At 39.9% G+C, this 19,212-nt stretch overlaps 9 protein-coding genes across 11 annotated transcripts; 7 read left to right on the top strand and 2 right to left on the bottom strand.

The window, feature by feature from the left end:
- The first annotated feature begins 83 nt into the window (after positions 1-83).
- Positions 84-1,502, top strand: LOC145699650 (uncharacterized). Its single transcript, XM_081776922.1, has 5 exons — positions 84-292; positions 702-959; positions 998-1,102; positions 1,147-1,241; positions 1,285-1,502. The coding sequence occupies exons 1-5, from the start codon at positions 238-240 to the stop codon at positions 1,453-1,455; spliced, it is 684 nt and encodes a 227-aa protein (XP_081633048.1). The 5' UTR covers positions 84-237; the 3' UTR covers positions 1,456-1,502.
- A 214-nt stretch (positions 1,503-1,716) lies between these two features.
- Positions 1,717-2,777, top strand: LOC145697567 (uncharacterized). Its single transcript, XM_081774789.1, has 4 exons — positions 1,717-1,816; positions 1,865-2,337; positions 2,382-2,571; positions 2,614-2,777. Exons 1-4 carry the CDS (start codon positions 1,717-1,719, stop codon positions 2,775-2,777), a joined length of 927 nt encoding a protein of 308 aa, XP_081630915.1.
- A 628-nt stretch (positions 2,778-3,405) lies between these two features.
- Positions 3,406-4,145, top strand: LOC145697566 (chymotrypsin-like elastase family member 1). The gene is made up of 5 exons (XM_081774788.1): positions 3,406-3,490; positions 3,532-3,595; positions 3,638-3,796; positions 3,838-3,994; positions 4,040-4,145. The coding sequence occupies exons 1-5, from the start codon at positions 3,488-3,490 to the stop codon at positions 4,143-4,145; spliced, it is 489 nt and encodes a 162-aa protein (XP_081630914.1). The 5' UTR covers positions 3,406-3,487.
- Positions 4,146-4,775: 630 nt separating this feature from the next.
- On the top strand, positions 4,776-5,501 carry LOC145699580 (uncharacterized). The gene is made up of 3 exons (XM_081776856.1): positions 4,776-5,090; positions 5,158-5,211; positions 5,309-5,501. The coding sequence occupies exons 1-3, from the start codon at positions 4,812-4,814 to the stop codon at positions 5,480-5,482; spliced, it is 507 nt and encodes a 168-aa protein (XP_081632982.1). The 5' UTR covers positions 4,776-4,811; the 3' UTR covers positions 5,483-5,501.
- Positions 5,502-5,581: 80 nt separating this feature from the next.
- LOC145699573 (uncharacterized) lies at positions 5,582-7,987 on the bottom strand. Of its 3 annotated transcripts, XM_081776848.1 has the most exons (7): positions 7,794-7,987; positions 7,493-7,519; positions 6,869-7,054; positions 6,416-6,526; positions 6,003-6,108; positions 5,808-5,916; positions 5,582-5,708 (listed from the first exon to the last, which is right to left on the bottom strand). In XM_081776848.1, exons 1-7 carry the CDS (start codon positions 7,930-7,932, stop codon positions 5,640-5,642), a joined length of 747 nt encoding a protein of 248 aa, XP_081632974.1. In that variant the 5' UTR covers positions 7,933-7,987; the 3' UTR covers positions 5,582-5,639. The 3 variants fall into 3 exon arrangements, with proteins under 3 accessions (XP_081632974.1, XP_081632976.1, XP_081632975.1); XM_081776850.1 differs by lacking the exon at positions 5,808-5,916; XM_081776849.1 differs by lacking the exon at positions 7,493-7,519.
- Positions 7,988-9,823: 1,836 nt separating this feature from the next.
- On the top strand, positions 9,824-14,550 carry LOC145699552 (uncharacterized). The gene is made up of 8 exons (XM_081776818.1): positions 9,824-10,016; positions 10,063-10,225; positions 10,330-10,457; positions 10,554-11,192; positions 13,909-13,968; positions 14,012-14,145; positions 14,188-14,370; positions 14,418-14,550. Exons 1-8 carry the CDS (start codon positions 10,000-10,002, stop codon positions 14,519-14,521), a joined length of 1,428 nt encoding a protein of 475 aa, XP_081632944.1. The 5' UTR covers positions 9,824-9,999; the 3' UTR covers positions 14,522-14,550.
- LOC145699555 (uncharacterized) lies at positions 11,473-13,558 on the top strand. Its single transcript, XM_081776826.1, has 3 exons — positions 11,473-13,088; positions 13,170-13,297; positions 13,342-13,558. The coding sequence occupies exon 1, from the start codon at positions 11,492-11,494 to the stop codon at positions 12,809-12,811; it is 1,320 nt and encodes a 439-aa protein (XP_081632952.1). The 5' UTR covers positions 11,473-11,491; the 3' UTR covers positions 12,812-13,088; positions 13,170-13,297; positions 13,342-13,558.
- Positions 14,551-15,129: 579 nt separating the features above from the next.
- On the top strand, positions 15,130-15,759 carry LOC145697565 (uncharacterized). Its single transcript, XM_081774787.1, has 4 exons — positions 15,130-15,264; positions 15,315-15,445; positions 15,489-15,592; positions 15,633-15,759. The coding sequence occupies exons 1-4, from the start codon at positions 15,213-15,215 to the stop codon at positions 15,757-15,759; spliced, it is 414 nt and encodes a 137-aa protein (XP_081630913.1). The 5' UTR covers positions 15,130-15,212.
- Positions 15,760-15,762: 3 nt separating this feature from the next.
- LOC145697434 (uncharacterized) lies at positions 15,763-18,799 on the bottom strand. The gene is made up of 4 exons (XM_081774636.1): positions 16,625-18,799; positions 16,433-16,578; positions 16,105-16,386; positions 15,763-16,063 (listed from the first exon to the last, which is right to left on the bottom strand). The coding sequence occupies exons 1-4, from the start codon at positions 18,768-18,770 to the stop codon at positions 15,845-15,847; spliced, it is 2,793 nt and encodes a 930-aa protein (XP_081630762.1). The 5' UTR covers positions 18,771-18,799; the 3' UTR covers positions 15,763-15,844.
- Between the last annotated feature and the right edge of the window lie 413 nt (positions 18,800-19,212).

Here is a 19,212-nt window from a genome sequence, read left to right as displayed (position 1 = left end):
AGTTGTCACTTTTTTGCATCTTAACTAGTCAAAAGCGAGATCATTTTAGGGCTTCCTTCAGGAAGAGGCGAGACAAATGAGAAGGGAAGAGCCTCATCCGGTTCCTCCTCAAGCTCCATAAAACTCGAGCAAAACCAACGCGAAGTTCAATTCTCTCCCTTTTCGAAATCGTCGATAGAGAAACTACGAAAGGCACATGAACGAGAGAAACATTTGAAGAAGAAGGACTGCTGCAAGATGAACGAGTACCTACTTCAAGTAACGCCTGAATCTTCATACGATCTATCAGAAGGTAAATCCTCCCTTTTTTCTTAAAAAATATGTAAACCACCCGTGTTTGAATGTAATCATAACTTATGATTCATAAGGCATTTTTGATATTTTGATGGGTTAAACTTGAAATCTCAAGAAGAAATTTTCAATGATTTCTTTTAAAACTATATTTTGACCTGATAAGGAATCGATTTTTTTGATAATTTTCTTGACGAAGCTTCAAGATTTTTTCTTAATTTTAAGTCTCTTGTAGCAAGAATAAATATATACTGTATTAATAGAACAGTAACTGATCGAAGAATGGGTGGATAGTTGAGGATGATAAATCTTCATGTCACATTTCTTCATTCTCACCTCGTTACGTCCAATGCTGCAAAACCTCTTAGTCAAAAAATGAAGATGGATAAATTTATTACTCATTATTTCAGGGCCCTTTATCCCGAATCGAACAGCCTGGCCGACGAGAAAGGTTGACACGGAGACTGACTTGGAAGCTGTGCAGACTCCAGAAGCTGCTAGATCTCCTAAAATAGGAAAGAATGCGAATCCAAAAGGAGTCGATTCAAAGGGCCGTCGTCAGTCGTATTTGTGGACCCCTGATGCCGTCGATGAGGGCATGTACTCCACGTATCTTTCGCAAAAGATTGTGTTCACGAAAGAATATCCCTATGCCAAGGCGATTCAAGGTACGAACGGAAGAAAAACCCATTTCTACTGTATTAAGTTTTGGTGAGAAAAGATCGTCTGCATGTTCACGAAGAGCCAAAAGAAATGAAAAAGCCAAAGTGGAGGCTCCAGCTTTGCGCACTCTTATGCTGCCCTTTTTTAGGTAGGGTTAATTTATCTGAGGCAAAACTTATCTAGAAATTGCAGGATTACTGGCTATTCTTCACAATTTCCGAGCAACAAACGCTTTCAACCTACAAAATGTCAAAAGCCAGCGAGACAATATGCGCTTCTCAAGATGGGTATGCATATGAGCTCATTTCTTTTCTGACTCTTCTCTTCTAGTTCTCTGTTTTCGCCATTATGCTCGGCACGATAACTTGGACCACTTTGCTCGTCCTAAGAAAGCACAAAAAGTCCCAACCATCATATGATCTATCAGAAGTGCTTTTTGATAGTTTCAACAGTACAATCAACGAAACAACTACAGACTCTTCAAGTTCAATAGTGCATTAGTTTCAAAACTCAACTCAATATTCATCAACTGTAAAATTCAATGTAAAGTTTTCTCATTCTTTCAAAATAAATCGAAAATATCATCAAACTTATCAATCTTACATTGCAAAAAATTCGAATAACTCCTGTATTTGTTCATTATAAGGGCTTGTGAGGAGAATTTTAAATTTGGCAGCTTTATATTGACCTTGCAATTTGTTCTTGGTAAATACCAGCATTCTGAAGCTCAGAGGCAAAAATTACTCTAAAAAAGAAGAGAAAATGTCTGAACGCAATAGAAGTTATTATGCAACTGGTATTCCTGAATATCTAACGGGATCAACTGATGGGAATCAAACATACAGTTCTTACGATAGAAATGGTAAAGCTTTTCATAATAGTATACTGAAAACATTCATTTATATTTTAGAAATTCAATCACTGAGAAACTCGTACCATCACTTGCAAAATCTTGTTTTTACTCTTCAAAAATCGCTGGAAAGAGAGCAAGAAAGGAACGATAGAAAAGGACTTTTTGCTCAAGAGCAGTTTGCAAAAGACTTCCAAAGAAAAATTGAAATCAAGGAGGACCAGCAGTCAACCCTTGTTGATTCGTTGAAACGACAGATCGAGGAGCTTTCCTTGAAGAATGATTTGCATGAGATGAAGTTCAAGATGATGGAAAAGAAGATTGATGAACTTGAGGAAGAAATAAAACGATCTAAAGAGAAAACCGTCGATGAAACAGGGCATCATGATCAATTGAGGCAAGAAAGAGTGCCAACACAACGGGTGAATATCAAAGTTTATCGCCCACGTCAACAACAATGGCCTCCAAAACCATGCTTTGGTTTGAGGAAAGATACGAGAAATATGTATTTTAAAACAACCATCTACGCCTCTGTGAGTAATTCCTTCAGTTAATATATCTAAAAATACATAAATAGGATAAATACAGAAATTCGACGGACCAAGAAATTCAAGAAAAGATGAACTCTGAATGTGCTTTCGACATTCTTCAAGAACTTCACCAAGAGAAGGAGATGCGTCTCGGTAAAAAGCCGCCATTCAGAAAAGTAGTAGAAAAAGGCGCACGATACATGCATTTCCTCGACAATAAAATTTATCAACAGATCGGTAACTTCTTTGTGAATATCTGAAATTTATGGAAAAATTAAGATGTGATTGATGGAAATCTAAGAAAAGTCCTAACAGATGGCGCGCAGAATGAAGGACTCTGGATAGCGAAAGAATGTGAAACACCTCAAATGCTTCCTGAGGACGCGGATGAAATAACCGAAGAGGAATTTTTGTCCATCGCGAACTCTGAAAATGAAGATTAACGAAAAATGTATTCAAATAAATAAAATGAAAAAACTCTTTTTGTTTTTTTTTCTTCTAGAATTTTTTGCCACAAAAGTTTTTTTTCTTGCAATTTTCATTCAAAATGAATATTTTAAAACTACTTGCAGTATTTTTTGTTGTTGCCAATGCAAAGAGAAAGAAACGGGGCAGAGTCAAAGGAGGGTCAAAAGTCACATCAGATACAAAGTATCCATCCTTTGTATCGATTGTCACTCAGAATGGCGGTCACTTCTGGTAAGCTCTTGTTCTTCTTGCTGTCTTACATCGATTATTAAGCGGCAGTGTAATTCTTGATGCAACAACTGTATTGTCTTCTTCTCACTGCGACATCGAAACATCGAATTTTGTTGTTTTTGGAACCCTGAAAAGATCAAACGACCGAAACTTTAATCCCAATCAAAACAACGTCGCTAGAATCAAAAGCGTCAAGAACTTTGGTAAAATTATGAACTCTGGTTTGTGGAAAGACGACTATACGAAGGGATTAAAACTTGATAAAAAATTTGAGAGATTTCTTCACCAATGGGATTTTTAGCCAATCATAAGCCACTTTTCTTTTCCGTAGCCAATAAGAAGCGACCTTCTTTTAATCTAAATCAGACTTGTCACCCTTTCTTCGCCGATTCGATTCAATTCAAAGGTCAAAGCTGCGAAATTGGGCACCTTCGACGAATTCGCCAATAATATTATGGTAAAAATTTGAATTCGACAAAGTTATCCAACCCGTTTTAGACCGGGAAAACAACTTGCATGATCGTCGGAAATGGACAAACAGACATGAGTGGCTCATATTCAGGTAATTTTATTCTTAGATCGGTTCTTTATCGCTGGTTTTCAGATACACTCAAAGAGGGAAGGACGAAAATACACTCGTATCAGCTCAAAGCAGTAGGATTTATGTATGGCGACAAAGAAAATGTTTTCTTGATGGACAATTCCGGCAAAGCAATCGCAGGAAAAGGCGATTCTGGTGGACCTTTGTACTGTCCCATAAACGGTGAGTGCGCTCTCTTTCCTTTTTATCGAAAAATTTGCTAGGAGTCCAAAAAGTCTTTGGTGTTGCTTCTTTTGCGCACAACGGAGAAGCTTCCTTTTTCGACGCTTATACGGGTTATGCTGCTGTTTTTACTCCCATCGCTCATCAATATCTTCGCCGCTGGAATCCAGCGAACAAGACTCCTAGAAATTTCGAAGAGTAAGTGATTCTTTCATGTTCTATCTGCTTATTTAAAAATTAAAGCATGGACATAATGGTGCGAAATTATGTCGCTCACAAGACAATTCTGACCTCTTCTTCTACTGCCGCGAAAACTGGAGAAATCAAAGTTAAAAGGAATCGGATTTGATAATTATTCTATCATAATTTTCAATTACCATCAAAAATCCCCTAAAAGACAAAGATATGACCAGGCTTCCAGGGAACGAGCGCGCCAAAGAACTATTGAATTCAACAAGAGATTCCCGCCCAAGCGAAGATATGGCACTCAAGCGACATTCAAAAGACCAACTTACAAGCAAAATTTCGGAACTCAAAAGAAACCAACATTTTCTCAGCCCAAAAAGTCAACTTCTTATTCCTGGAAATCATCAACGAATACTCAACAGAACAAATATTCGGGAAATAACTACAAATCGCAAAACAGCTACAAACGATATCAGCCTCCAGCTCAAAAGAAACCGACTTACAACTCTCAATCCAGACGAACTCAGCGAGAGCAGCCTGGAATCACGTGTTCCTGCGATTAAATTACTGTTAAAAATTTTAACTTAAAATCACTTACCCTGCCAATATATCTTCAAATTTAGAATTTCGTATTTATTATGGTCTTCGTCTCCCAAAGAGAAATAAGGGTTGGTTTTGCTGCGCGTCCGACCCGGAGCGATGTTATAGTATGTTTTGTCCATCAACAAGATACCAGCCAGAGATCAGACCCGCGTATTTTTTGCCAGTCTCAGCAAAAAATCTCCAATCAAAATCCGCAGATACTTTTTTTTCTTTCAATTCCAGAGGCATGTTTTTCTTCGTTTTGTTTTTTGTTGTTTATGCAGAAAATGAAGATAAACAGAGACACAAACAAAAACACGAAATGCAGCCGGATCTTCATCCGATCAAGAGATTGAAAGAACTGACGAATTATACCCGCGAATGGATCGGAGAAAATATGGCTCATCTGCCAGCGAAGTCTTCGAAAAAGTGGGATTCGCGGTTTGTACATTCTGAGAAGAGAATAAAACGGGCATTTTTGGAATTTGTCTGCGAATTCGACAATACTGATTTACCACACGGAAAGGTACTGTGCCAGGGTTTGGCAGCTTTGTTATTTTCCTCCGACAAGTTTAAATATTGAAGTTTTTCAGGAGGCGATGAATAAGGAAGCAAAACAGAATCTGGCAATAGGTGGCTATGATAAGGTACGCACTATTTATTCATGGCTAAAAGAAGTCTTTAATATCTCCTTGATACTCCTAAGTATTTGGCTTAACCCCTTAATATTCGTCTATTTTCAAGACTCGAGCGCTCACCGGCCTGGCACAAATCACTCATGGCTGGCGAAACCTCTTCTCAACATTCTACCGACAATGCAGAAGCGAGCGATTTGAAAAGTTCGAATTTAACCGCATCAAATCCTGGTTCGAGGAACTTTCCCAGGCTCTGATCATGTCCCAGCGGGATGAATTTTGAACACTTGAATTAATAAATAAATGGAAATTTATGACAAGAAGGATGTATTTTTTGAAGAATTTCTGGTGTGGTTTTTGTACAGAAGATATAAAAAAGAAATGGAAGCTGGTTTGAACTTTGTTAACATTAGATGAATGGATACAAAAGAAAGGACATTCTAAGGCAACGACCTTAAGGATTCAGAGGAGTTAGACAGTCTGCAGGCCCATTGTTTTGGTTCATCTCGCTGAAAAGGGTTAAAAATTCAAATAAAATGAGCTTTGATGGAAAAAAATTCAATACAGAGTTGAATTTTTCGGGCGCTTGAAGAGAAAAAAAAAGTTACCTGTCCAGAAGGCCTTGAAGATTTAGCAGGTTTGGGATCTCCGAAACCTTCTGATTTTTCAAGATCTCGATTACATAGCATTTTTTCGTTTTGCTTCACGATTTCAGATCTGTATTGAATTTTGTTAGTGAAATGGATGATGACAATTAGTAATGAAAAGGTAAGCAATGGAGCTATGATGCGATTTGTACTTACTGGTAAGCCCTGAAGTCTGGCGCTCGATGGCGGGAGTAAGCCATGAATAAAGCGACACAAGCAAAAGCCATCATTCCAATGCCGAGGAAGTATAAAACTTTGATCACTGAAACAAAGCTTTATTTTCATAATTCGGTATTCAATACGCTCTGACCATGTTTTTGATTATTCAATGTGCGGATTTTTTATAAAAACAATTAAATTTCTTGTTGAGATTTTAGTTCAATCGACGAGAATGTTTAATCTTAATCTTATTTTTCAATATTTAAAGTAAGGGGTCGCATTATTAAAAAGTATCGTTGAAAGAATCACTTTGAAACTAGGTAGCTTCTTCAAGAAAAGACTCAAGCGCTCGAAACCCGTTGAAGATAGGTTCAAGTGTTTGGGAACGATGGATTTTAGAATAGACTTACTTTTAGCGGATTCTTTTTCGAAGCATTTGTTGGCGGCGAATCTTATGTTGTTCGTGTTGCGATCGTTTGTTTCGCTGTTTTCCAGTAGAAGATCATTGCAATCTCCACCAGCTAAATTAATGAACTTGACTTTGATTTGAGAAGCGGGATGAGGCCCTTAGGAAGGCCTTTTGGTAAGGGGTGCCAGACTGATGATCTCCTCCTATTGCCTTTTAACTTGAGAATGATTCTGAATCGCTAATGATGCTTATTCAATTGTCTTTCATTCGATTGAATTTGAATTACTTTTCCTTCTTTCTCAGAGTCACCTGTTTTCAATTAAATTATTAATATCCCCTCCGTATCCTATTCCGAATTCCCTAATTTAATTGAATTTTAAACCCATTATGAATATCGAGATCCAATAAAAGCCATGTACAATAACTTATTGTCAATAAGCGTTTGTTGACTTACGACAAGTTTCGCCAATAAGGGACATGATTTTGGACTCCTCTTCTTGCTCAACTTTGCTATTGCAAAGATCTTCCGCGAAGCCGAATTGAATTCCATGATCGTTATGGTGACAACACATGACTTTTCCATTGTCTGTTGGGATTTCCGCTTGGAGGATTCCAGTGCAAAATGATAGTATTTTGTCATCTGAATGAGAAGGGGTAAGTCTTTGAATGATAAACCCTTCAATATAAAAAATCCGGTGCGGAGGGTGCAGAAATGAATATGTGTTCTCAAGTTGGCTAAAAATTGGCCAGTTGTATTTGACCTTTGATAGTCCGCTCGAGTGAAACATCGAAATAAAAGCATTTGGCGTCTTTCGCATCTAATTTGCGTCCAATGCAAGTTTTATACTGTGGCTTTGATACCGCAGAACTCGCCAATATTTGATGTTGGTAGTGTTCTTGTTGAACTTTGAGAATATGTTTATAAATTATAATTATAATTGTGAATGGAAAAAGATATGCTCGGTGCTTCGAAAAATGATAATATTGTACCATAAGAATTTATCATTTATTTTGTGGCGTGTAAAATGGATAACGAATGTTATATATCCGTTGTTATCCGATGTGCAATGTTAGTCACCTTTATTTGGTTGAGATATTTCAAGTCCTTAACTTATTAGTAAAAGCTCGATAATTTCGATTTGTCTCCAAAGGTAACATTTGAATAAGGGTGTCAGTACCCTAAGTAAGCTACGCCTATGCCATATTTTCTGCGCAGAATGTCTACTAGACATCCTTAAGTGGCTTTATGAAAAGCGAAATTTTGAGGGATCTTATTGGTTAGAATAAGATATAAAGGCTTCTGATTGGCTGAAGGGATACTTCTTTCCTCCATAAAATCCTACGACTATCTAGCAATATCAATAAAATAGTCGACTTACCATTATTTTTCTTGATAATCAAATTCACCAAATATTTGTCGCATGTTTTGCAAGTCCTGTCGTTGCAAATTTTCTGATACTGTTTTGGAATTTTCTGGCCGAATATGCAACCGATCAGTGAAACAATTAAAATCAGCATGGTTCCTCTCTCTTCCTTGATTTCAAATTGAATGAAAATGAAAAAAAGAAATATGATTTAGTTTATTTTTTATATGACGAGCACGGCAGGAGCGGGGCGCGAATAAATTTGGCAGCGCGCTTTGGCGCTCCCGAAAGCTGAAGAGATGGAAGTAGAATTGACGCCAAAGTCTGCTGACGTACTACTATACTCGCGAGACTGAATCTTCTTTGGTCATCCGTAGCGGCTATTTGATTTACGGATTTGTAGTTACATATCTCTGGTTAGATTCTCATTTAGTCTGTTGGTCAAATGACTTCTGGGAAAATCTTATAAAGTTGATATTCGATCAAACTTTTGTTAATTTTAAAACAATGGTCATCAACATAATAGTTGAAACTTTAGCTGGAAAAGCAAGATTTTCTGACGCCATGAATCGAAGAAGATCATTAATGCTCGTCTAGGACTCAATATTAATCAAAATGTGGCCATTTTATAGTCTGAAAATGCATCATTTACCCATTTAATTAACCAATCCTGGTGATTTCGGGACGGTTATGTCTGAAGAATTGGAGATCAGTGCTTCGTTTTTATATGGTTTTTAATTGGTTTTTAATTTCCATAACAGCAATTGACAATTGTATCAGAAGAATTTTATATTGACGGTGATTCTTACCATCTACACTGGCTATTCGCCAGAGTATCGGGGCAATATTCTTTCCGGGGGAAAATAAGAATATCGGACGTCTGGGCAATGATTTACAAAAATATATTATATAACTGAATTACAGATTTTGATAACAATCCTCTGTGCTAAAAATGAAATTGAGCTCACTTTCAAATTTCAAGAAGAAAGTACGTCATTTGCAAAACATACAAAGATGCCCTAGCAAAGCGGCCTGTCCCGTATTTCAAAGAGAAGTAATTATAATCGGTCAAAGGATTGTTTGTGCGTACCCAATCTGGCCATCCCAATACCCCTTCTTTGTTTCGCGAGATTATGTGTCGTAGCTTCATTTTCTCAAGATCTTCAATAGAATCAATAGCTTTTTTGCAGTATCAGCGTTTTTAAAACTTATTTATTATTGAGCATAATCGCCCCAAAAACAGATGTCAATTAGCTGTACTTTGGTTAGACAGATAGAAATAGAGTCACCTTGAGCAGACAAGATTTTAATAAGCAATAAATCGCAAGTAAAATTAACAAAGCTGCGTTTTTAAGAGCTCTCAAAATACCAGTCTGGGGAGACTGCGGTCGGAGAATTTTGCCAGATTTCCTACAAATCAAAGATGGAATTCCATCAAAATTCATAACAAGGATCAAAACGACATCAGCCATATTTAGACTCGTGCTTATTATACTGAGATTTTTCTGCTGCGAGAAGCAGAATAATAAATAAACATGGTTAGCTGGCAGGATATTCCTTCTTCAGTCAAGATTCTAGGGCCGACAAAGGAGCTCTTTACTTATTCCTTTTCTTCAAATCCTCAGTCAATTTGGCTGTCCTCGAAGAAGCAGTCAAATTTAATTTATTTTGAAGATCACCAACTGTAGCTAATTATCTCCGAAAGACACTATTCGCCATCCTGTCTGCCAGACAATCAAATATTGCAAAGTGAACTGGCTCCTTTATCAACAACAGGATGAGCATGTTGAATGAGGTTACTTGAAATATTAAATATCTTCTTGATTTTGTGGTTTTGACATATGTTCCTGTGTTCACAAGTTTGATCTACTGTACTACAACTCAAACAGCACAAATCAAGTGAATACCTTTGATGTTCTATTTTTAAAGTGATTCATGCCACTTTTCGGGCGACGTTCAAGTTAAATATGTAACTGATTGTTCAGACAATTCTCAAGTTTGGAATCTAAATTGTAAAACAAAACAATGTTTTCCTTTTTAGAAATGGTGACCTTTTCTCGACAACATGTCAAGGTTAACTTCGGCTGTTTTAATCCGGTCTAATTTTTATGACAAGAATGAGTCACCTTTTACTCCGAGGTACTAAACATGCGCCCGTAAAGAATCAGCATCGTTTTCATCAAATCCTATCATTTAGTATTGCAGAGAAAAATAGAAAAAGATGCCAAGCTTTAGTAGGTAAAAATTCATCATTTGGAAATATTTTCTTACTAAAATTTTGAAGAGAAAGCTCTAGAAGATCTGGTGTGTCCTCTGGCTGGGGCGATTCTGATGAAAGCTCGGCAGATGAATTTTCCAGAAAGGCCTCGAAGAAAATTTCCAGAGGAGCTCTTTCGACAAAAAGCTCTCACTGGGGAGATACAGACGAGTCATCTGACGATTCAAAGGTAAAAATAAGAGAAATGAGTAGGGCAAATTTTCCACCGCATTTACGATCGCTGCGTAGCGGCTAGCCATTCAAATAGAAGACAGTTAGTATGGATCATCTTAGGTGAGGAGAATCTACTCGCAGAATCCTTCTCGCCAGCCGTCGAAATTGTCCAGCTGGGGTGATTCTGGAACAAGTTCCGATTCCGATGCCCCGGCTTATGGAGGTGCTGTCAAACCAAAACCAATAAGGTAATCAATTTTTTCCACGAGAGAATCATCAAGACAATTTCACATACCGATTGTCTTAACTTAATTTCCATCGCTCCCAAATTAACATTGAATAAGTGCACGAGCAAGTGCACGCGAAAAAAGCACGCTCTCACGAGCATCAAAATGGTCTGATGAGGAGTCGGACGAGGAAGAGCATCATTTTTCGAAGAAATCGAAATCAAAGAAGATCTCAAGCGTCTCAAAATGGTCAGATGATCAATCCGAAGCTTCCATAAAAAGCCCACAACCATCGAAAAAGTCGCCCGAGTCGTCAAAAAAAGAGCCCGAACCGGCAAGAAAAAGCCTCGACGAACTGATGTCAAAAATTTCTTATGGCGAATCGAGAAATGAACCCTCCCGAAAAACAAGCAACATGTCAAAAAGACCTGTTTCGCTTAGAGCACCAGATAAAGCTCCACCAAAATCGCCGCCAAAAGCAAATCAAGAAAGTGAAGAAAAAAGAGAAACATCAATAAAGAAAATTGAAAAGCTTTTGGAGAAAAAACCGGTTCTACCGACGCCAAAATCAGAAAGCTCGAATGATTCTGATAAAGAACATTTTGTTCTTAACTCGACGAACTCAGAGAGGAAACAAGAATCGTCTGAGGATAATCAGTCCCGAAGCTCTCGTGTCAAGGGATCAAGAATATCCAAAATCTCCAGGATTTCGCAGTGGTCGGATGAGGACTCCGACGAAGAAGAACCTCCTAAAAGGTTTTTTAGCTTCTTGAACAATAATTGCATGCTTAAAAATAAATCAAGATCATCGTTTTTAAAGTTTATGAAAATGCATAAACTCGTTTAAAAACTGCTTTGGCATTCTTTTTTAATTTGATTAAAAACAATCAATTAGCGATCTGAAAGATGAAACTGGGAAGCTCCCAAAGAGAGTTAAAGAAATTTCATCAAGCGGATTGTCGAGGAAAAATGCTATTCGAGCTTCTGGGAGATCGAGCTCTAGAATTTCCTCGAAAGCAAATGAGAAAAACGAGTCACAAGAGCTGTCTGATTTGATGAAATTTTCCGCGAGCAACTCATCTTCATCGAAATTTGAAGTGAAAGAAGAAAAATCTGAAATTCGACCAAAAACTCGCGCTCAAATTCAACCAGAATTTTCGACTGCTTCAAAATGGTCAGACAATGATGATTCCTCTGATACAGAAGTAGAGATGGACAATAAACGATTCTCGGAAATCTTCAAAACTGAAGCAAACATTCCCATCAAGAAAGAAAAGTACGAGAAATCATCAAAAACACCACTGATTCCAAAATCAAACCAAGCTTCTGCTCTGTCAGAGTGGTCTGATCATGAGTCCGACAAAATGAAAATTCAAGAGAAGAAAGTTTCCTCCCTTTCAAAATGGTCAGACAACGAGTCCGACAAACATGAATCCAGACGATCTGAGTTTTCTAAAGCGGACATATCCGCCCTCTCAAAATGGTCAGATAACGAGTCAGAAAAGGACAAACCAAAATCAAGAATCTCAATGGCCCAACTTTCTTCCCTCTCGAAATGGTCGGACAACGAGTCAGAGAAAAATGAGTCAAGGCGATCCAAAGTTTCTAGAGCGGAAATATCCGCCCTGTCTAAATGGTCAGATAACGAGTCGGATAAGAATAAATCCCTTGGAAAATCAAGAATATCAAAGGCCCAAGTTTCGTCGCTCTCAAAATGGTCTGTCAACGAATCGGACAAAAATGAATCCAGACGATCCAAATTTTCTAGAGCGGAAATATCTGCCCTCTCAAAATGGTCAGATAATGAGTCTGAAAAGGATGAGTCGCTTAGAAAATCAAAAATATCGAAAGCCAAAGTTTCAGCGCTGTCGAAATGGTCGGACAACGAATCGGATAAACAAGAAATTGAAATCAAGGAAGAGAAACCTTCAACACCAGAATGGAGAAAAAGGATCAACATCGACGATTATTTCGCTGTTTTCAACAGAATGAGGGAAGAAAAAAACGCTCAGCCAATCAACTCTTCATCCCTTCAAAAAGAAAGTGAGACGAAGGAAGAACGAGAAATTTCTGCCTTGTCTGCTTGGACGGATAAACAATCGGTGAACAGGTCAAATATTTCAAAATGGACAGATAATGAGAGCGATGACGAAAATGAAATGACACCGAAGAATATCCCACTGGCGAGAGCACTGGATGTCCGGTCGAAGTCCTCAAAATGGTCAGATAATCAGTCAGAAATAAGATCAGCCTTGTCGAAATGGAGTGATCAAGAAAGCAACGATGAAAATCAAGGGAATAAAGATCAAAAAATAGAAGGAAAAGGTTATATTTTATTATTTATTAATTCAATTCATTTTTTAAAATCACTATAAAAATCAAATGCTTATTCCATAATCTTATCAAAGAAAACACTTGGCGAAAGGCCCCAAGCCGAGTAACAAGCATAGAGAGCCGAGCGTCATCAAAATGGGGAACTCAACGCGGTTCCTCGGTCTACTCCTCTCACACGGAGGCTGATTCCGCCAATGTTTCATCACTATCAAAATGGTCCGATAATCAGTCAGAAAAGCCAGAACTTTCGAATCAATCAGCATGGACTGACGTTCTTTCTGATCCTGAAAAGACACCAACAAATGCTGCTCAACAAAGGTTCGTTAGAAAAAATAAAAAAAAAAAGACTGAAAGTAGAACAAATCAAATCATGACTAGATAACTCATCGATAACTCTAGCGCTGAAAATCAAAAAGTTGAAATTGAAAACAAAGTCTCCCGACTTTCTTCCTGGACATCAACAGTTTCTTCCAAGTGGGGCGACGTTCAGCGCTCAAATAATTCATCGATTCGTTCTAGCGAATTAGGTACCATCCTCTTCTTTCTTAGCAATCAAGCTGACTCTGAGTAGCTTCAGGAACATCTGGAGAGCACTCGCTATCAAGTAAGCACTCTCTTCCTTCCTCTCGCCGTTCCCTGGATTATCCAAAAAATGATTTTGGTTCTCGCCTTTCCGAGGTTTCCGACAACATTCAGCTTCTTGAAGAGGAACCGACAAAGCTCGGTCCGCCTCCTGTTCCCTATCGGAATCCCTCCTGGCGCGGCTCATTCCGCTCTTCTGCGCTAGAATCGACGATCATGACTCCTTACACGCAAGATTTCACCCAAACACAAAGCGTCATCGCCAGCCAAGGCCAGACAGTCCGTCAAAAACGCATCAAACAAGCAATAGATTACACTATTTTAGAAATCTCAGAGCCAGACACAATGTACAGGTAGTTTCTTTTTAACTTCTTTTAACATCTTCTAGGGTAGAGCGAGATTTCTCATCCGGCTCCAACTGGACTGTCGAAAACTCTCAAAGGTTTCATTTTCAGCTCTCGCTAAGTGAAAATGATTTTGCATGTTTTCTCACAAATCATCGCTCTAATACATCTAACTAGAACGTCTCAAAAGCAGCTCCTAAAATGGATTCTAGAGTCGCGCCTGGAAGGATGAATAAGCTGAGCTCAATCGACTCGAATACGAATCAAAATCGGTAAGAAAAAAAAAGATGATCATGAATCTCAAGTTCTTTTTAGAGCCAATCCTTTCATGAATCCCTTCGATGCGACTGTCGCTCATAAAGAATCTCCACCACCAGCGATTCCTAAATCTGCGGTTCCCATGTCCTCCGGCACCGACTGGACAGACACTGAAGCAAAGCTCACCAAAGGTAGTTATTGAAACCAATCCATCATAACAAATTCTTGAGCAGAAGAGGAAGCGATTCCCGCGAAATATCTCATGACAACTGACAACATCGAATCCGATCCTGACGATTATGTGAATCAGTTCAACAGCAAAGCCATCAATGCAGATAATGACTTTGGCCCGATTAATGACGATACCTCCTTAATTGACGTTGACATGGAGCTTCCACCAAAACAAATGGTCGAAAGTAAAATTTTTCATCCTTTTCATTTTTAATCATTTCAATTTTTAAAGTTGTTCCGAAGAAAAAAGGTCTCTGCGGCGCTTCCTGCTCCGGGAGAAGCAACAAGAGCGTTTGGGAAAGTATCAAAAGTGCAACAAAACTCTGTAAAAAATAGAAAATCTGATAATAAAAGTTTGTACCCAGAATTTTGTGAATCAAACAGTTTCAGTTTTTGGCGAACCCCTTTCGTTGAAAATGAAGTTTTCGATTGCTCGATGTCTTGTTGTGGTCTTTTGATTTCGTGTAAAGTATTTTCTCGCTTTCTTCGGCACACAATGGTCTGGTAGACAGCCGTCAAGACATTCGAGCTTGTCTTCTTTTCTATTGAACTATTATTAGTAGTAAAATAAAGAATGCTTTTTACTTACCCAATAACAGAAGCCATTGCAAACGATAAGAGTCGCAACCAAAGTCGCTATAAAAATAAGCTCGTATTTTAAATCGAGAGTTTTGATAAACGGCATGTTAAATTCTCGAGTCTTTTGGCATCAGATAGAAAGAAGGGGAGAAGAGTGGATCCCTTCGATCGACAGATCCGTTAAGCCGCTTTTGATGCGCATGGGGCGATTATTTTAATAGGAGATACATTTCCATTTTGTCATACGGTTTTTGCTTAAAGAGGGAAATCGTTAATACTTCCTGTTTTATAATGATAGAGGGGGCAATTTTTGATGTTTATGGCAGGTAGCATTTAAAATTGCTCTCAGACCTAAGATAGTGGACATTTATTGCAGTTTTTTGTTATGATTTAATCGCCTACCATCTGGCTTGGGTGAAAATTTGAGAAGTTAGAGAAGAAAGATAACATGATTTTGCTGATTTTTTCTGTTTGCATTTTTAGTTGCAAAGCTAAGAGAGGTGAGATTCAACAGATAAATCAGAAGTTTTATCAACAAAAATTTTTCTAGGAGGAGGAAGTGGAGGAAGTTCAAGCACTGGAGAATCAACTCTTTCAAATGAGTCAAGTCTGGTAGACGCGATAGCCTTCACACCTCGAGAACTCTTCATTGGCCTTGGAATACTTGTCGCTGTTTTCTGGGTAACTCCATCGAATAATTTTTCAACTCATTTGTTTATTGAAGATTTATGTTATTTCTCGGAACATATCACGAATTCCGAAGAAAACAAAAATGCCTTGCGATTTTAATCATATAAACGACCCAATAAAGCGACAACAAGAAATCAGGTACTGTGTCATCAGATTATGATTATAAATTAAAGATAAGATATGTCTTGACACAGTCGAAAATACTGCTTGAAGATCGGAAGTCCGAGCACCGTCAAATCATTCGCCGGCTTTGGGGCGATAAAGATTTACTTGACAAATCGTTTATGGATTTTTATGAAAAATAAAAGGAGATAGAAAAGTGATAGGGACCAGTATATAATATACTGTATATTTGTTGAAATCGACAGAGAGAAAAAGCGAGCATGAGAATTAAGCAGTGATACAGCTCTTATCGTTGATCTCATCGGTAGCTTCGAAAAGTGCTTCAAAGAGGGTCTGGTTGACGTCCATACAGTGTTCTTCTTCAAGGATTTCGTCGTATTCGCACTCAGTTTTTTTGTTATCACATTCGTAGTCTTCGAAGTTCATCTTGCTCTGGTAGAAGCAATCAACGACGGAGACACTGGTGTCATTAGCGTTTTTAAAGACCTAAAATATCTGAAAAAAAAGGTGAAAAATCTTGTGGATACCATTGGAGAGAGCTTGCCATCAGGCTGTTCCTCGGCGTAGAGGAAGAATCGAATTCGATCTGGAGTAAAGCACTTGGCAGGGTCGACAGTGTTGAAAACTGGCAAGTCGGAGGTGAGCTGGAGCTGGACGGTATCAGCATTAGGCTTGACGTAAACCCATCCGTTTCGGCTCTTCCACTCCTGGTTTCGCTCAAGAACATTGAGTTGTCTGTTCCTCATGTCAGCGAGCTCAGTTGTTGTGTAACCCATGTGCTGTCCGAGAGAATCGTATTTCTTCGTAAACTAGAGAGCAGAATTTTAAAGAACTTTATAAAAAGATTAATGTAACCTGGACATAGGCCTTGGATTTTTTGTCATTTCCTGCCTGGGAAACGTAGTATCCGGTTACTTCAACGACTTCGTAAAGTGAATCAATTTCGTTGCCGTCTTTGTCAGTGAAGGAAACAGTGTCGATAACTCGAGCTTGAATTTGTCCTAAAAATCAAGCCAATCAAAGAAAAGTTGTCAAACACCGACTTACCCTTAGCAAAAGCTTGGATGAAATCCGCCCCACATCCGTAGGCGCCAAACTCAATGAGACCAGAGTAGGCTTTTCCGTTGAGCATAGGGGTCTTGTAATTGTAAGCTCCGTTAGTGATGTCAAGGGTGTAAGAAGTCTCGTCACCGGCGGCTGAAAGTCGGAAGTCGGGCTTCTTGGAAGTCAAGAGAAACCATTGAGAAGTGTCTAGCTGATCGCAAGTGCTGGCACCATCTTCTATTGCTTGAACAGAGAGGCTTGGAGCGACGGCGACGCAGTTTGGTGGAAGACCTTCGAAGCCTTCCTGGCAAGAGCAATCAATGAAGGGCTTTCTTTCAATCTCAGTGCACACGGCGTTTTCTCCGCATCTGTAGCCCCACTTCTCGCAGTGATCGCCACCGCCGACTTTTTCCCGGCAGCCTTTGCGGCCATATCCTTTTCCGAAGAAGCCATCATTGCAGACGCACATGAATCCTTGCTTGAGGAAAGTCGGGTCAATATCGGTCTCAGAAGCGTCGATGAGATCGGTGTCAAGGTCTTCGCAGGTGGCATCTTCGTGGCAGAAGTCCGCGTTGTACTCGCATCCGAGAGCTTCTTCTTCACAACCATCGGTAGGGTCGCCGTTGGCGTCGATAAAACCGGGTGCGCACTCGCAGCAGCCATCTCGCTTGTTGTCAGAGCCTTCAGCTGGCATACAGACGGTGTTGAAAGAGACTGGGTTGACGGCGTCGATGTCAGGAGCGCAGGACTCCTTGAATCCAACTGGAAAGTCAGCGTACTTGTGGCCACAGGAACCAAAGCTGTCGACGCCGCAGATGCCTTCGTCCAACCAGCATCGGCCGCCATTACCAACATATCCGTTTGCTTCGTCACAGACGCACTCGGGCTCACCAGATTCTTCGACACAGATGGCGCCCTCCTTGCATTTTTTGGTCTCACAAGTTGGGATTTCTGGATCTTCTGGATCCTCACGCTCATCAACGCAGAGACCCTCTTGGTCGATGTATGGGAAATCGAGGGTACAGCCGCAGATAGAAGTTTCTCCATCTTGATCACCAACGCACATAACTCGCTCGGCAGCCTCGATTTCAGTGAGGTTGTAAGCGAGGTATGGCGCGTAGCAGTCTTCGGAGAGTTCGCAGACAGTTGGAGCAGGGATGCACGATTTTGGATCGGAGCCGACGACGTAGCCATCAATGCACTCGCACGAGAATTGGTTACCGTCAGTGGAGACAACGCACTGATGGAACTCAGAATATCGGTCGATACACTTATCATCGCACGACTCTTCGATCGATTCGCACTTCTCTCCGTTACCGTAGAATCCCTCGTTGCAAACGCACTCTGGGAAATCAATGCCCTCGGTGATGCAGGTGGCATTGGAGTGGCAGACTTCATAGTCATCGTCCCAAACATCGGGCTTTCCTTTCCGTGCGGATCGTCGGCCTCGCTTCTTCTTTTCCCACTTGCCCTTCCATTTCTTCTTCTGATCAACCTCTGGCACTGTTGGATCCTCCGGCTCTTCGGGGCCGTCACCGGAACCGTCCCCGGAACCGCCTCCGGAGCCTTCTCCCCATCCACAAAGTGGCTCACAAGAGCCCATTTCGGACATTCCAAAGCCTTCAGTACACATGCACTTGTTCATGTACTGACCCTTGAATTCGGTCTCTTCGCAGACCATGCCATCCTCGCAATCAGCATCGACAGAACATTCGTCCAAGATAGCGACACACTCATCATCTCTCTTCGAGTAGTAAGCGCCTTCGTCACAAACGCATCGAGTTCGGCCGTTGTGATCGTAGAAGCATGTTGAGAGCTCACCGAGCTTATCAATGCACTTGAGTTCGTCCTCAGCATCGCAAAATTCGATGTATGGATCGCCAGATCCTTCGCCGGATCCTTCTCCAGAGCCGTCGCCGGAGCCAGATCCTTCACCAGACCCGTCGCCAGATTCTTCAGTATCTTCCCACCAGCAAACGTCATACACAGATTCCTGTTCTTCGAGACATCGCCTTGTCCATGGGAACTTGCAGAAAGCCTCGCAGTTGGAGTTAATTCCATCAAGATTACCGTAGACACCGGACTTAGATTCCTTGCAAACGCATCGAGATTCGCCTTCGCCTTCCTTTTCGTAAGTTGCGCACATCATATTTTCGCCACAATCTTTACTACTTTCGCATACTTTTCATAGGATTTTTTCTATTTTTTCTCTCAAAAATTTTTGATTAATATAAAAAAAATCCGATCCTTCACAATGTTGGGCAACAGCCGCGGCAAGCACGACGGACGGTAAAAGCTTCATCTTTTAAGTTTTGGTTGTTCAGAAATCAAGCTTATCCTGATTCTGCGTTGCTCATACTCAGCTCCCTCTTTTTATTCTCTTCTGATAAGCGCGAACACCCGAACGCGCGTGTCTTGAAGCAGCTGTTGAAAGAAGTTGTCCTGCGAGAAAAAATAACTGATAGCGTTGTCATATCAATGCATTCGTCGTCACTAGGCAGAAGGTTGAGATCAGTTCTGGGCAAATCTGAACGGCAAACGTAACAATAAGCCTGATAGAATTCAGAAACATGATAACTTTTGAAAAACAA

This window comes from Oikopleura dioica, chromosome 2 (genome assembly GCF_907165135.1).
Source record: "Oikopleura dioica chromosome 2, OKI2018_I68_1.0, whole genome shotgun sequence".
In the NCBI taxonomy this organism is placed as follows: domain Eukaryota; kingdom Metazoa; phylum Chordata; class Appendicularia; order Copelata; family Oikopleuridae; genus Oikopleura; species Oikopleura dioica.
Note: the sequence above shows the minus strand (reverse complement) of the source record. Positions and strands in the feature narration are given on the sequence as shown.

Excerpts from the sequence above, each read along its gene's own strand:
- LOC145699650 (XM_081776922.1), top strand. The coding sequence starts at position 238 with ATGAACGAGTACCTACTTCAAGTAACGCCTGAATCTTCATACGATCTA. Across the intron at positions 960-997 it reads CTATGCCAAGGCGATTCAAG|TTTTGGTGAGAAAAGATCGT; the intron begins GTACGAACGGAA and ends TACTGTATTAAG. Across the intron at positions 1,103-1,146 it reads CTTATGCTGCCCTTTTTTAG|GATTACTGGCTATTCTTCAC; the intron begins GTAGGGTTAATT and ends TAGAAATTGCAG.
- LOC145699555 (XM_081776826.1), top strand. The coding sequence starts at position 11,492 with ATGAAATTTTCCGCGAGCAACTCATCTTCATCGAAATTTGAAGTGAAA.
- LOC145697566 (XM_081774788.1), top strand. Across the intron at positions 3,596-3,637 it reads CATGAGTGGCTCATATTCAG|ATACACTCAAAGAGGGAAGG; the intron begins GTAATTTTATTC and ends GCTGGTTTTCAG. Across the intron at positions 3,995-4,039 it reads ACTCCTAGAAATTTCGAAGA|CATGGACATAATGGTGCGAA; the intron begins GTAAGTGATTCT and ends TAAAAATTAAAG.
- LOC145697567 (XM_081774789.1), top strand. The coding sequence starts at position 1,717 with ATGTCTGAACGCAATAGAAGTTATTATGCAACTGGTATTCCTGAATAT. Across the intron at positions 1,817-1,864 it reads CAGTTCTTACGATAGAAATG|AAATTCAATCACTGAGAAAC; the intron begins GTAAAGCTTTTC and ends TTTATATTTTAG. Across the intron at positions 2,572-2,613 it reads TAAAATTTATCAACAGATCG|ATGTGATTGATGGAAATCTA; the intron begins GTAACTTCTTTG and ends GGAAAAATTAAG.
- LOC145697434 (XM_081774636.1), bottom strand. The coding sequence starts at position 18,770 with ATGATGTGCGCAACTTACGAAAAGGAAGGCGAAGGCGAATCTCGATGC. Across the intron at positions 16,579-16,624 it reads CATCCAAGCTTTTGCTAAGG|GACAAATTCAAGCTCGAGTT; the intron begins GTAAGTCGGTGT and ends CTTGATTTTTAG. Across the intron at positions 16,064-16,104 it reads ATGGCAAGCTCTCTCCAATG|GTCTTTAAAAACGCTAATGA; the intron begins GTATCCACAAGA and ends CAGATATTTTAG.
- LOC145697565 (XM_081774787.1), top strand. The coding sequence starts at position 15,213 with ATGATTTTGCTGATTTTTTCTGTTTGCATTTTTAGTTGCAAAGCTAAG. Across the intron at positions 15,265-15,314 it reads TAGTTGCAAAGCTAAGAGAG|GAGGAGGAAGTGGAGGAAGT; the intron begins GTGAGATTCAAC and ends AAATTTTTCTAG. Across the intron at positions 15,593-15,632 it reads AAGCGACAACAAGAAATCAG|ATATGTCTTGACACAGTCGA; the intron begins GTACTGTGTCAT and ends ATTAAAGATAAG.
- LOC145699580 (XM_081776856.1), top strand. The coding sequence starts at position 4,812 with ATGTTTTTCTTCGTTTTGTTTTTTGTTGTTTATGCAGAAAATGAAGAT. Across the intron at positions 5,091-5,157 it reads CTGATTTACCACACGGAAAG|GAGGCGATGAATAAGGAAGC; the intron begins GTACTGTGCCAG and ends GAAGTTTTTCAG. Across the intron at positions 5,212-5,308 it reads CAATAGGTGGCTATGATAAG|ACTCGAGCGCTCACCGGCCT; the intron begins GTACGCACTATT and ends TCTATTTTCAAG.
- LOC145699573 (XM_081776848.1), bottom strand. The coding sequence starts at position 7,932 with ATGCTGATTTTAATTGTTTCACTGATCGGTTGCATATTCGGCCAGAAA. Across the intron at positions 7,055-7,492 it reads AATATCTCAACCAAATAAAG|ATGACAAAATACTATCATTT; the intron begins GTGACTAACATT and ends CTTCTCATTCAG. Across the intron at positions 5,917-6,002 it reads CCAGACTTCAGGGCTTACCA|ATCTGAAATCGTGAAGCAAA; the intron begins GTAAGTACAAAT and ends AATTCAATACAG.
- LOC145699552 (XM_081776818.1), top strand. Across the intron at positions 11,193-13,908 it reads GAAGAAGAACCTCCTAAAAG|AGTCGCGCCTGGAAGGATGA; the intron begins GTTTTTTAGCTT and ends AATGGATTCTAG. Across the intron at positions 14,371-14,417 it reads ACCAAAACAAATGGTCGAAA|TTGTTCCGAAGAAAAAAGGT; the intron begins GTAAAATTTTTC and ends CAATTTTTAAAG.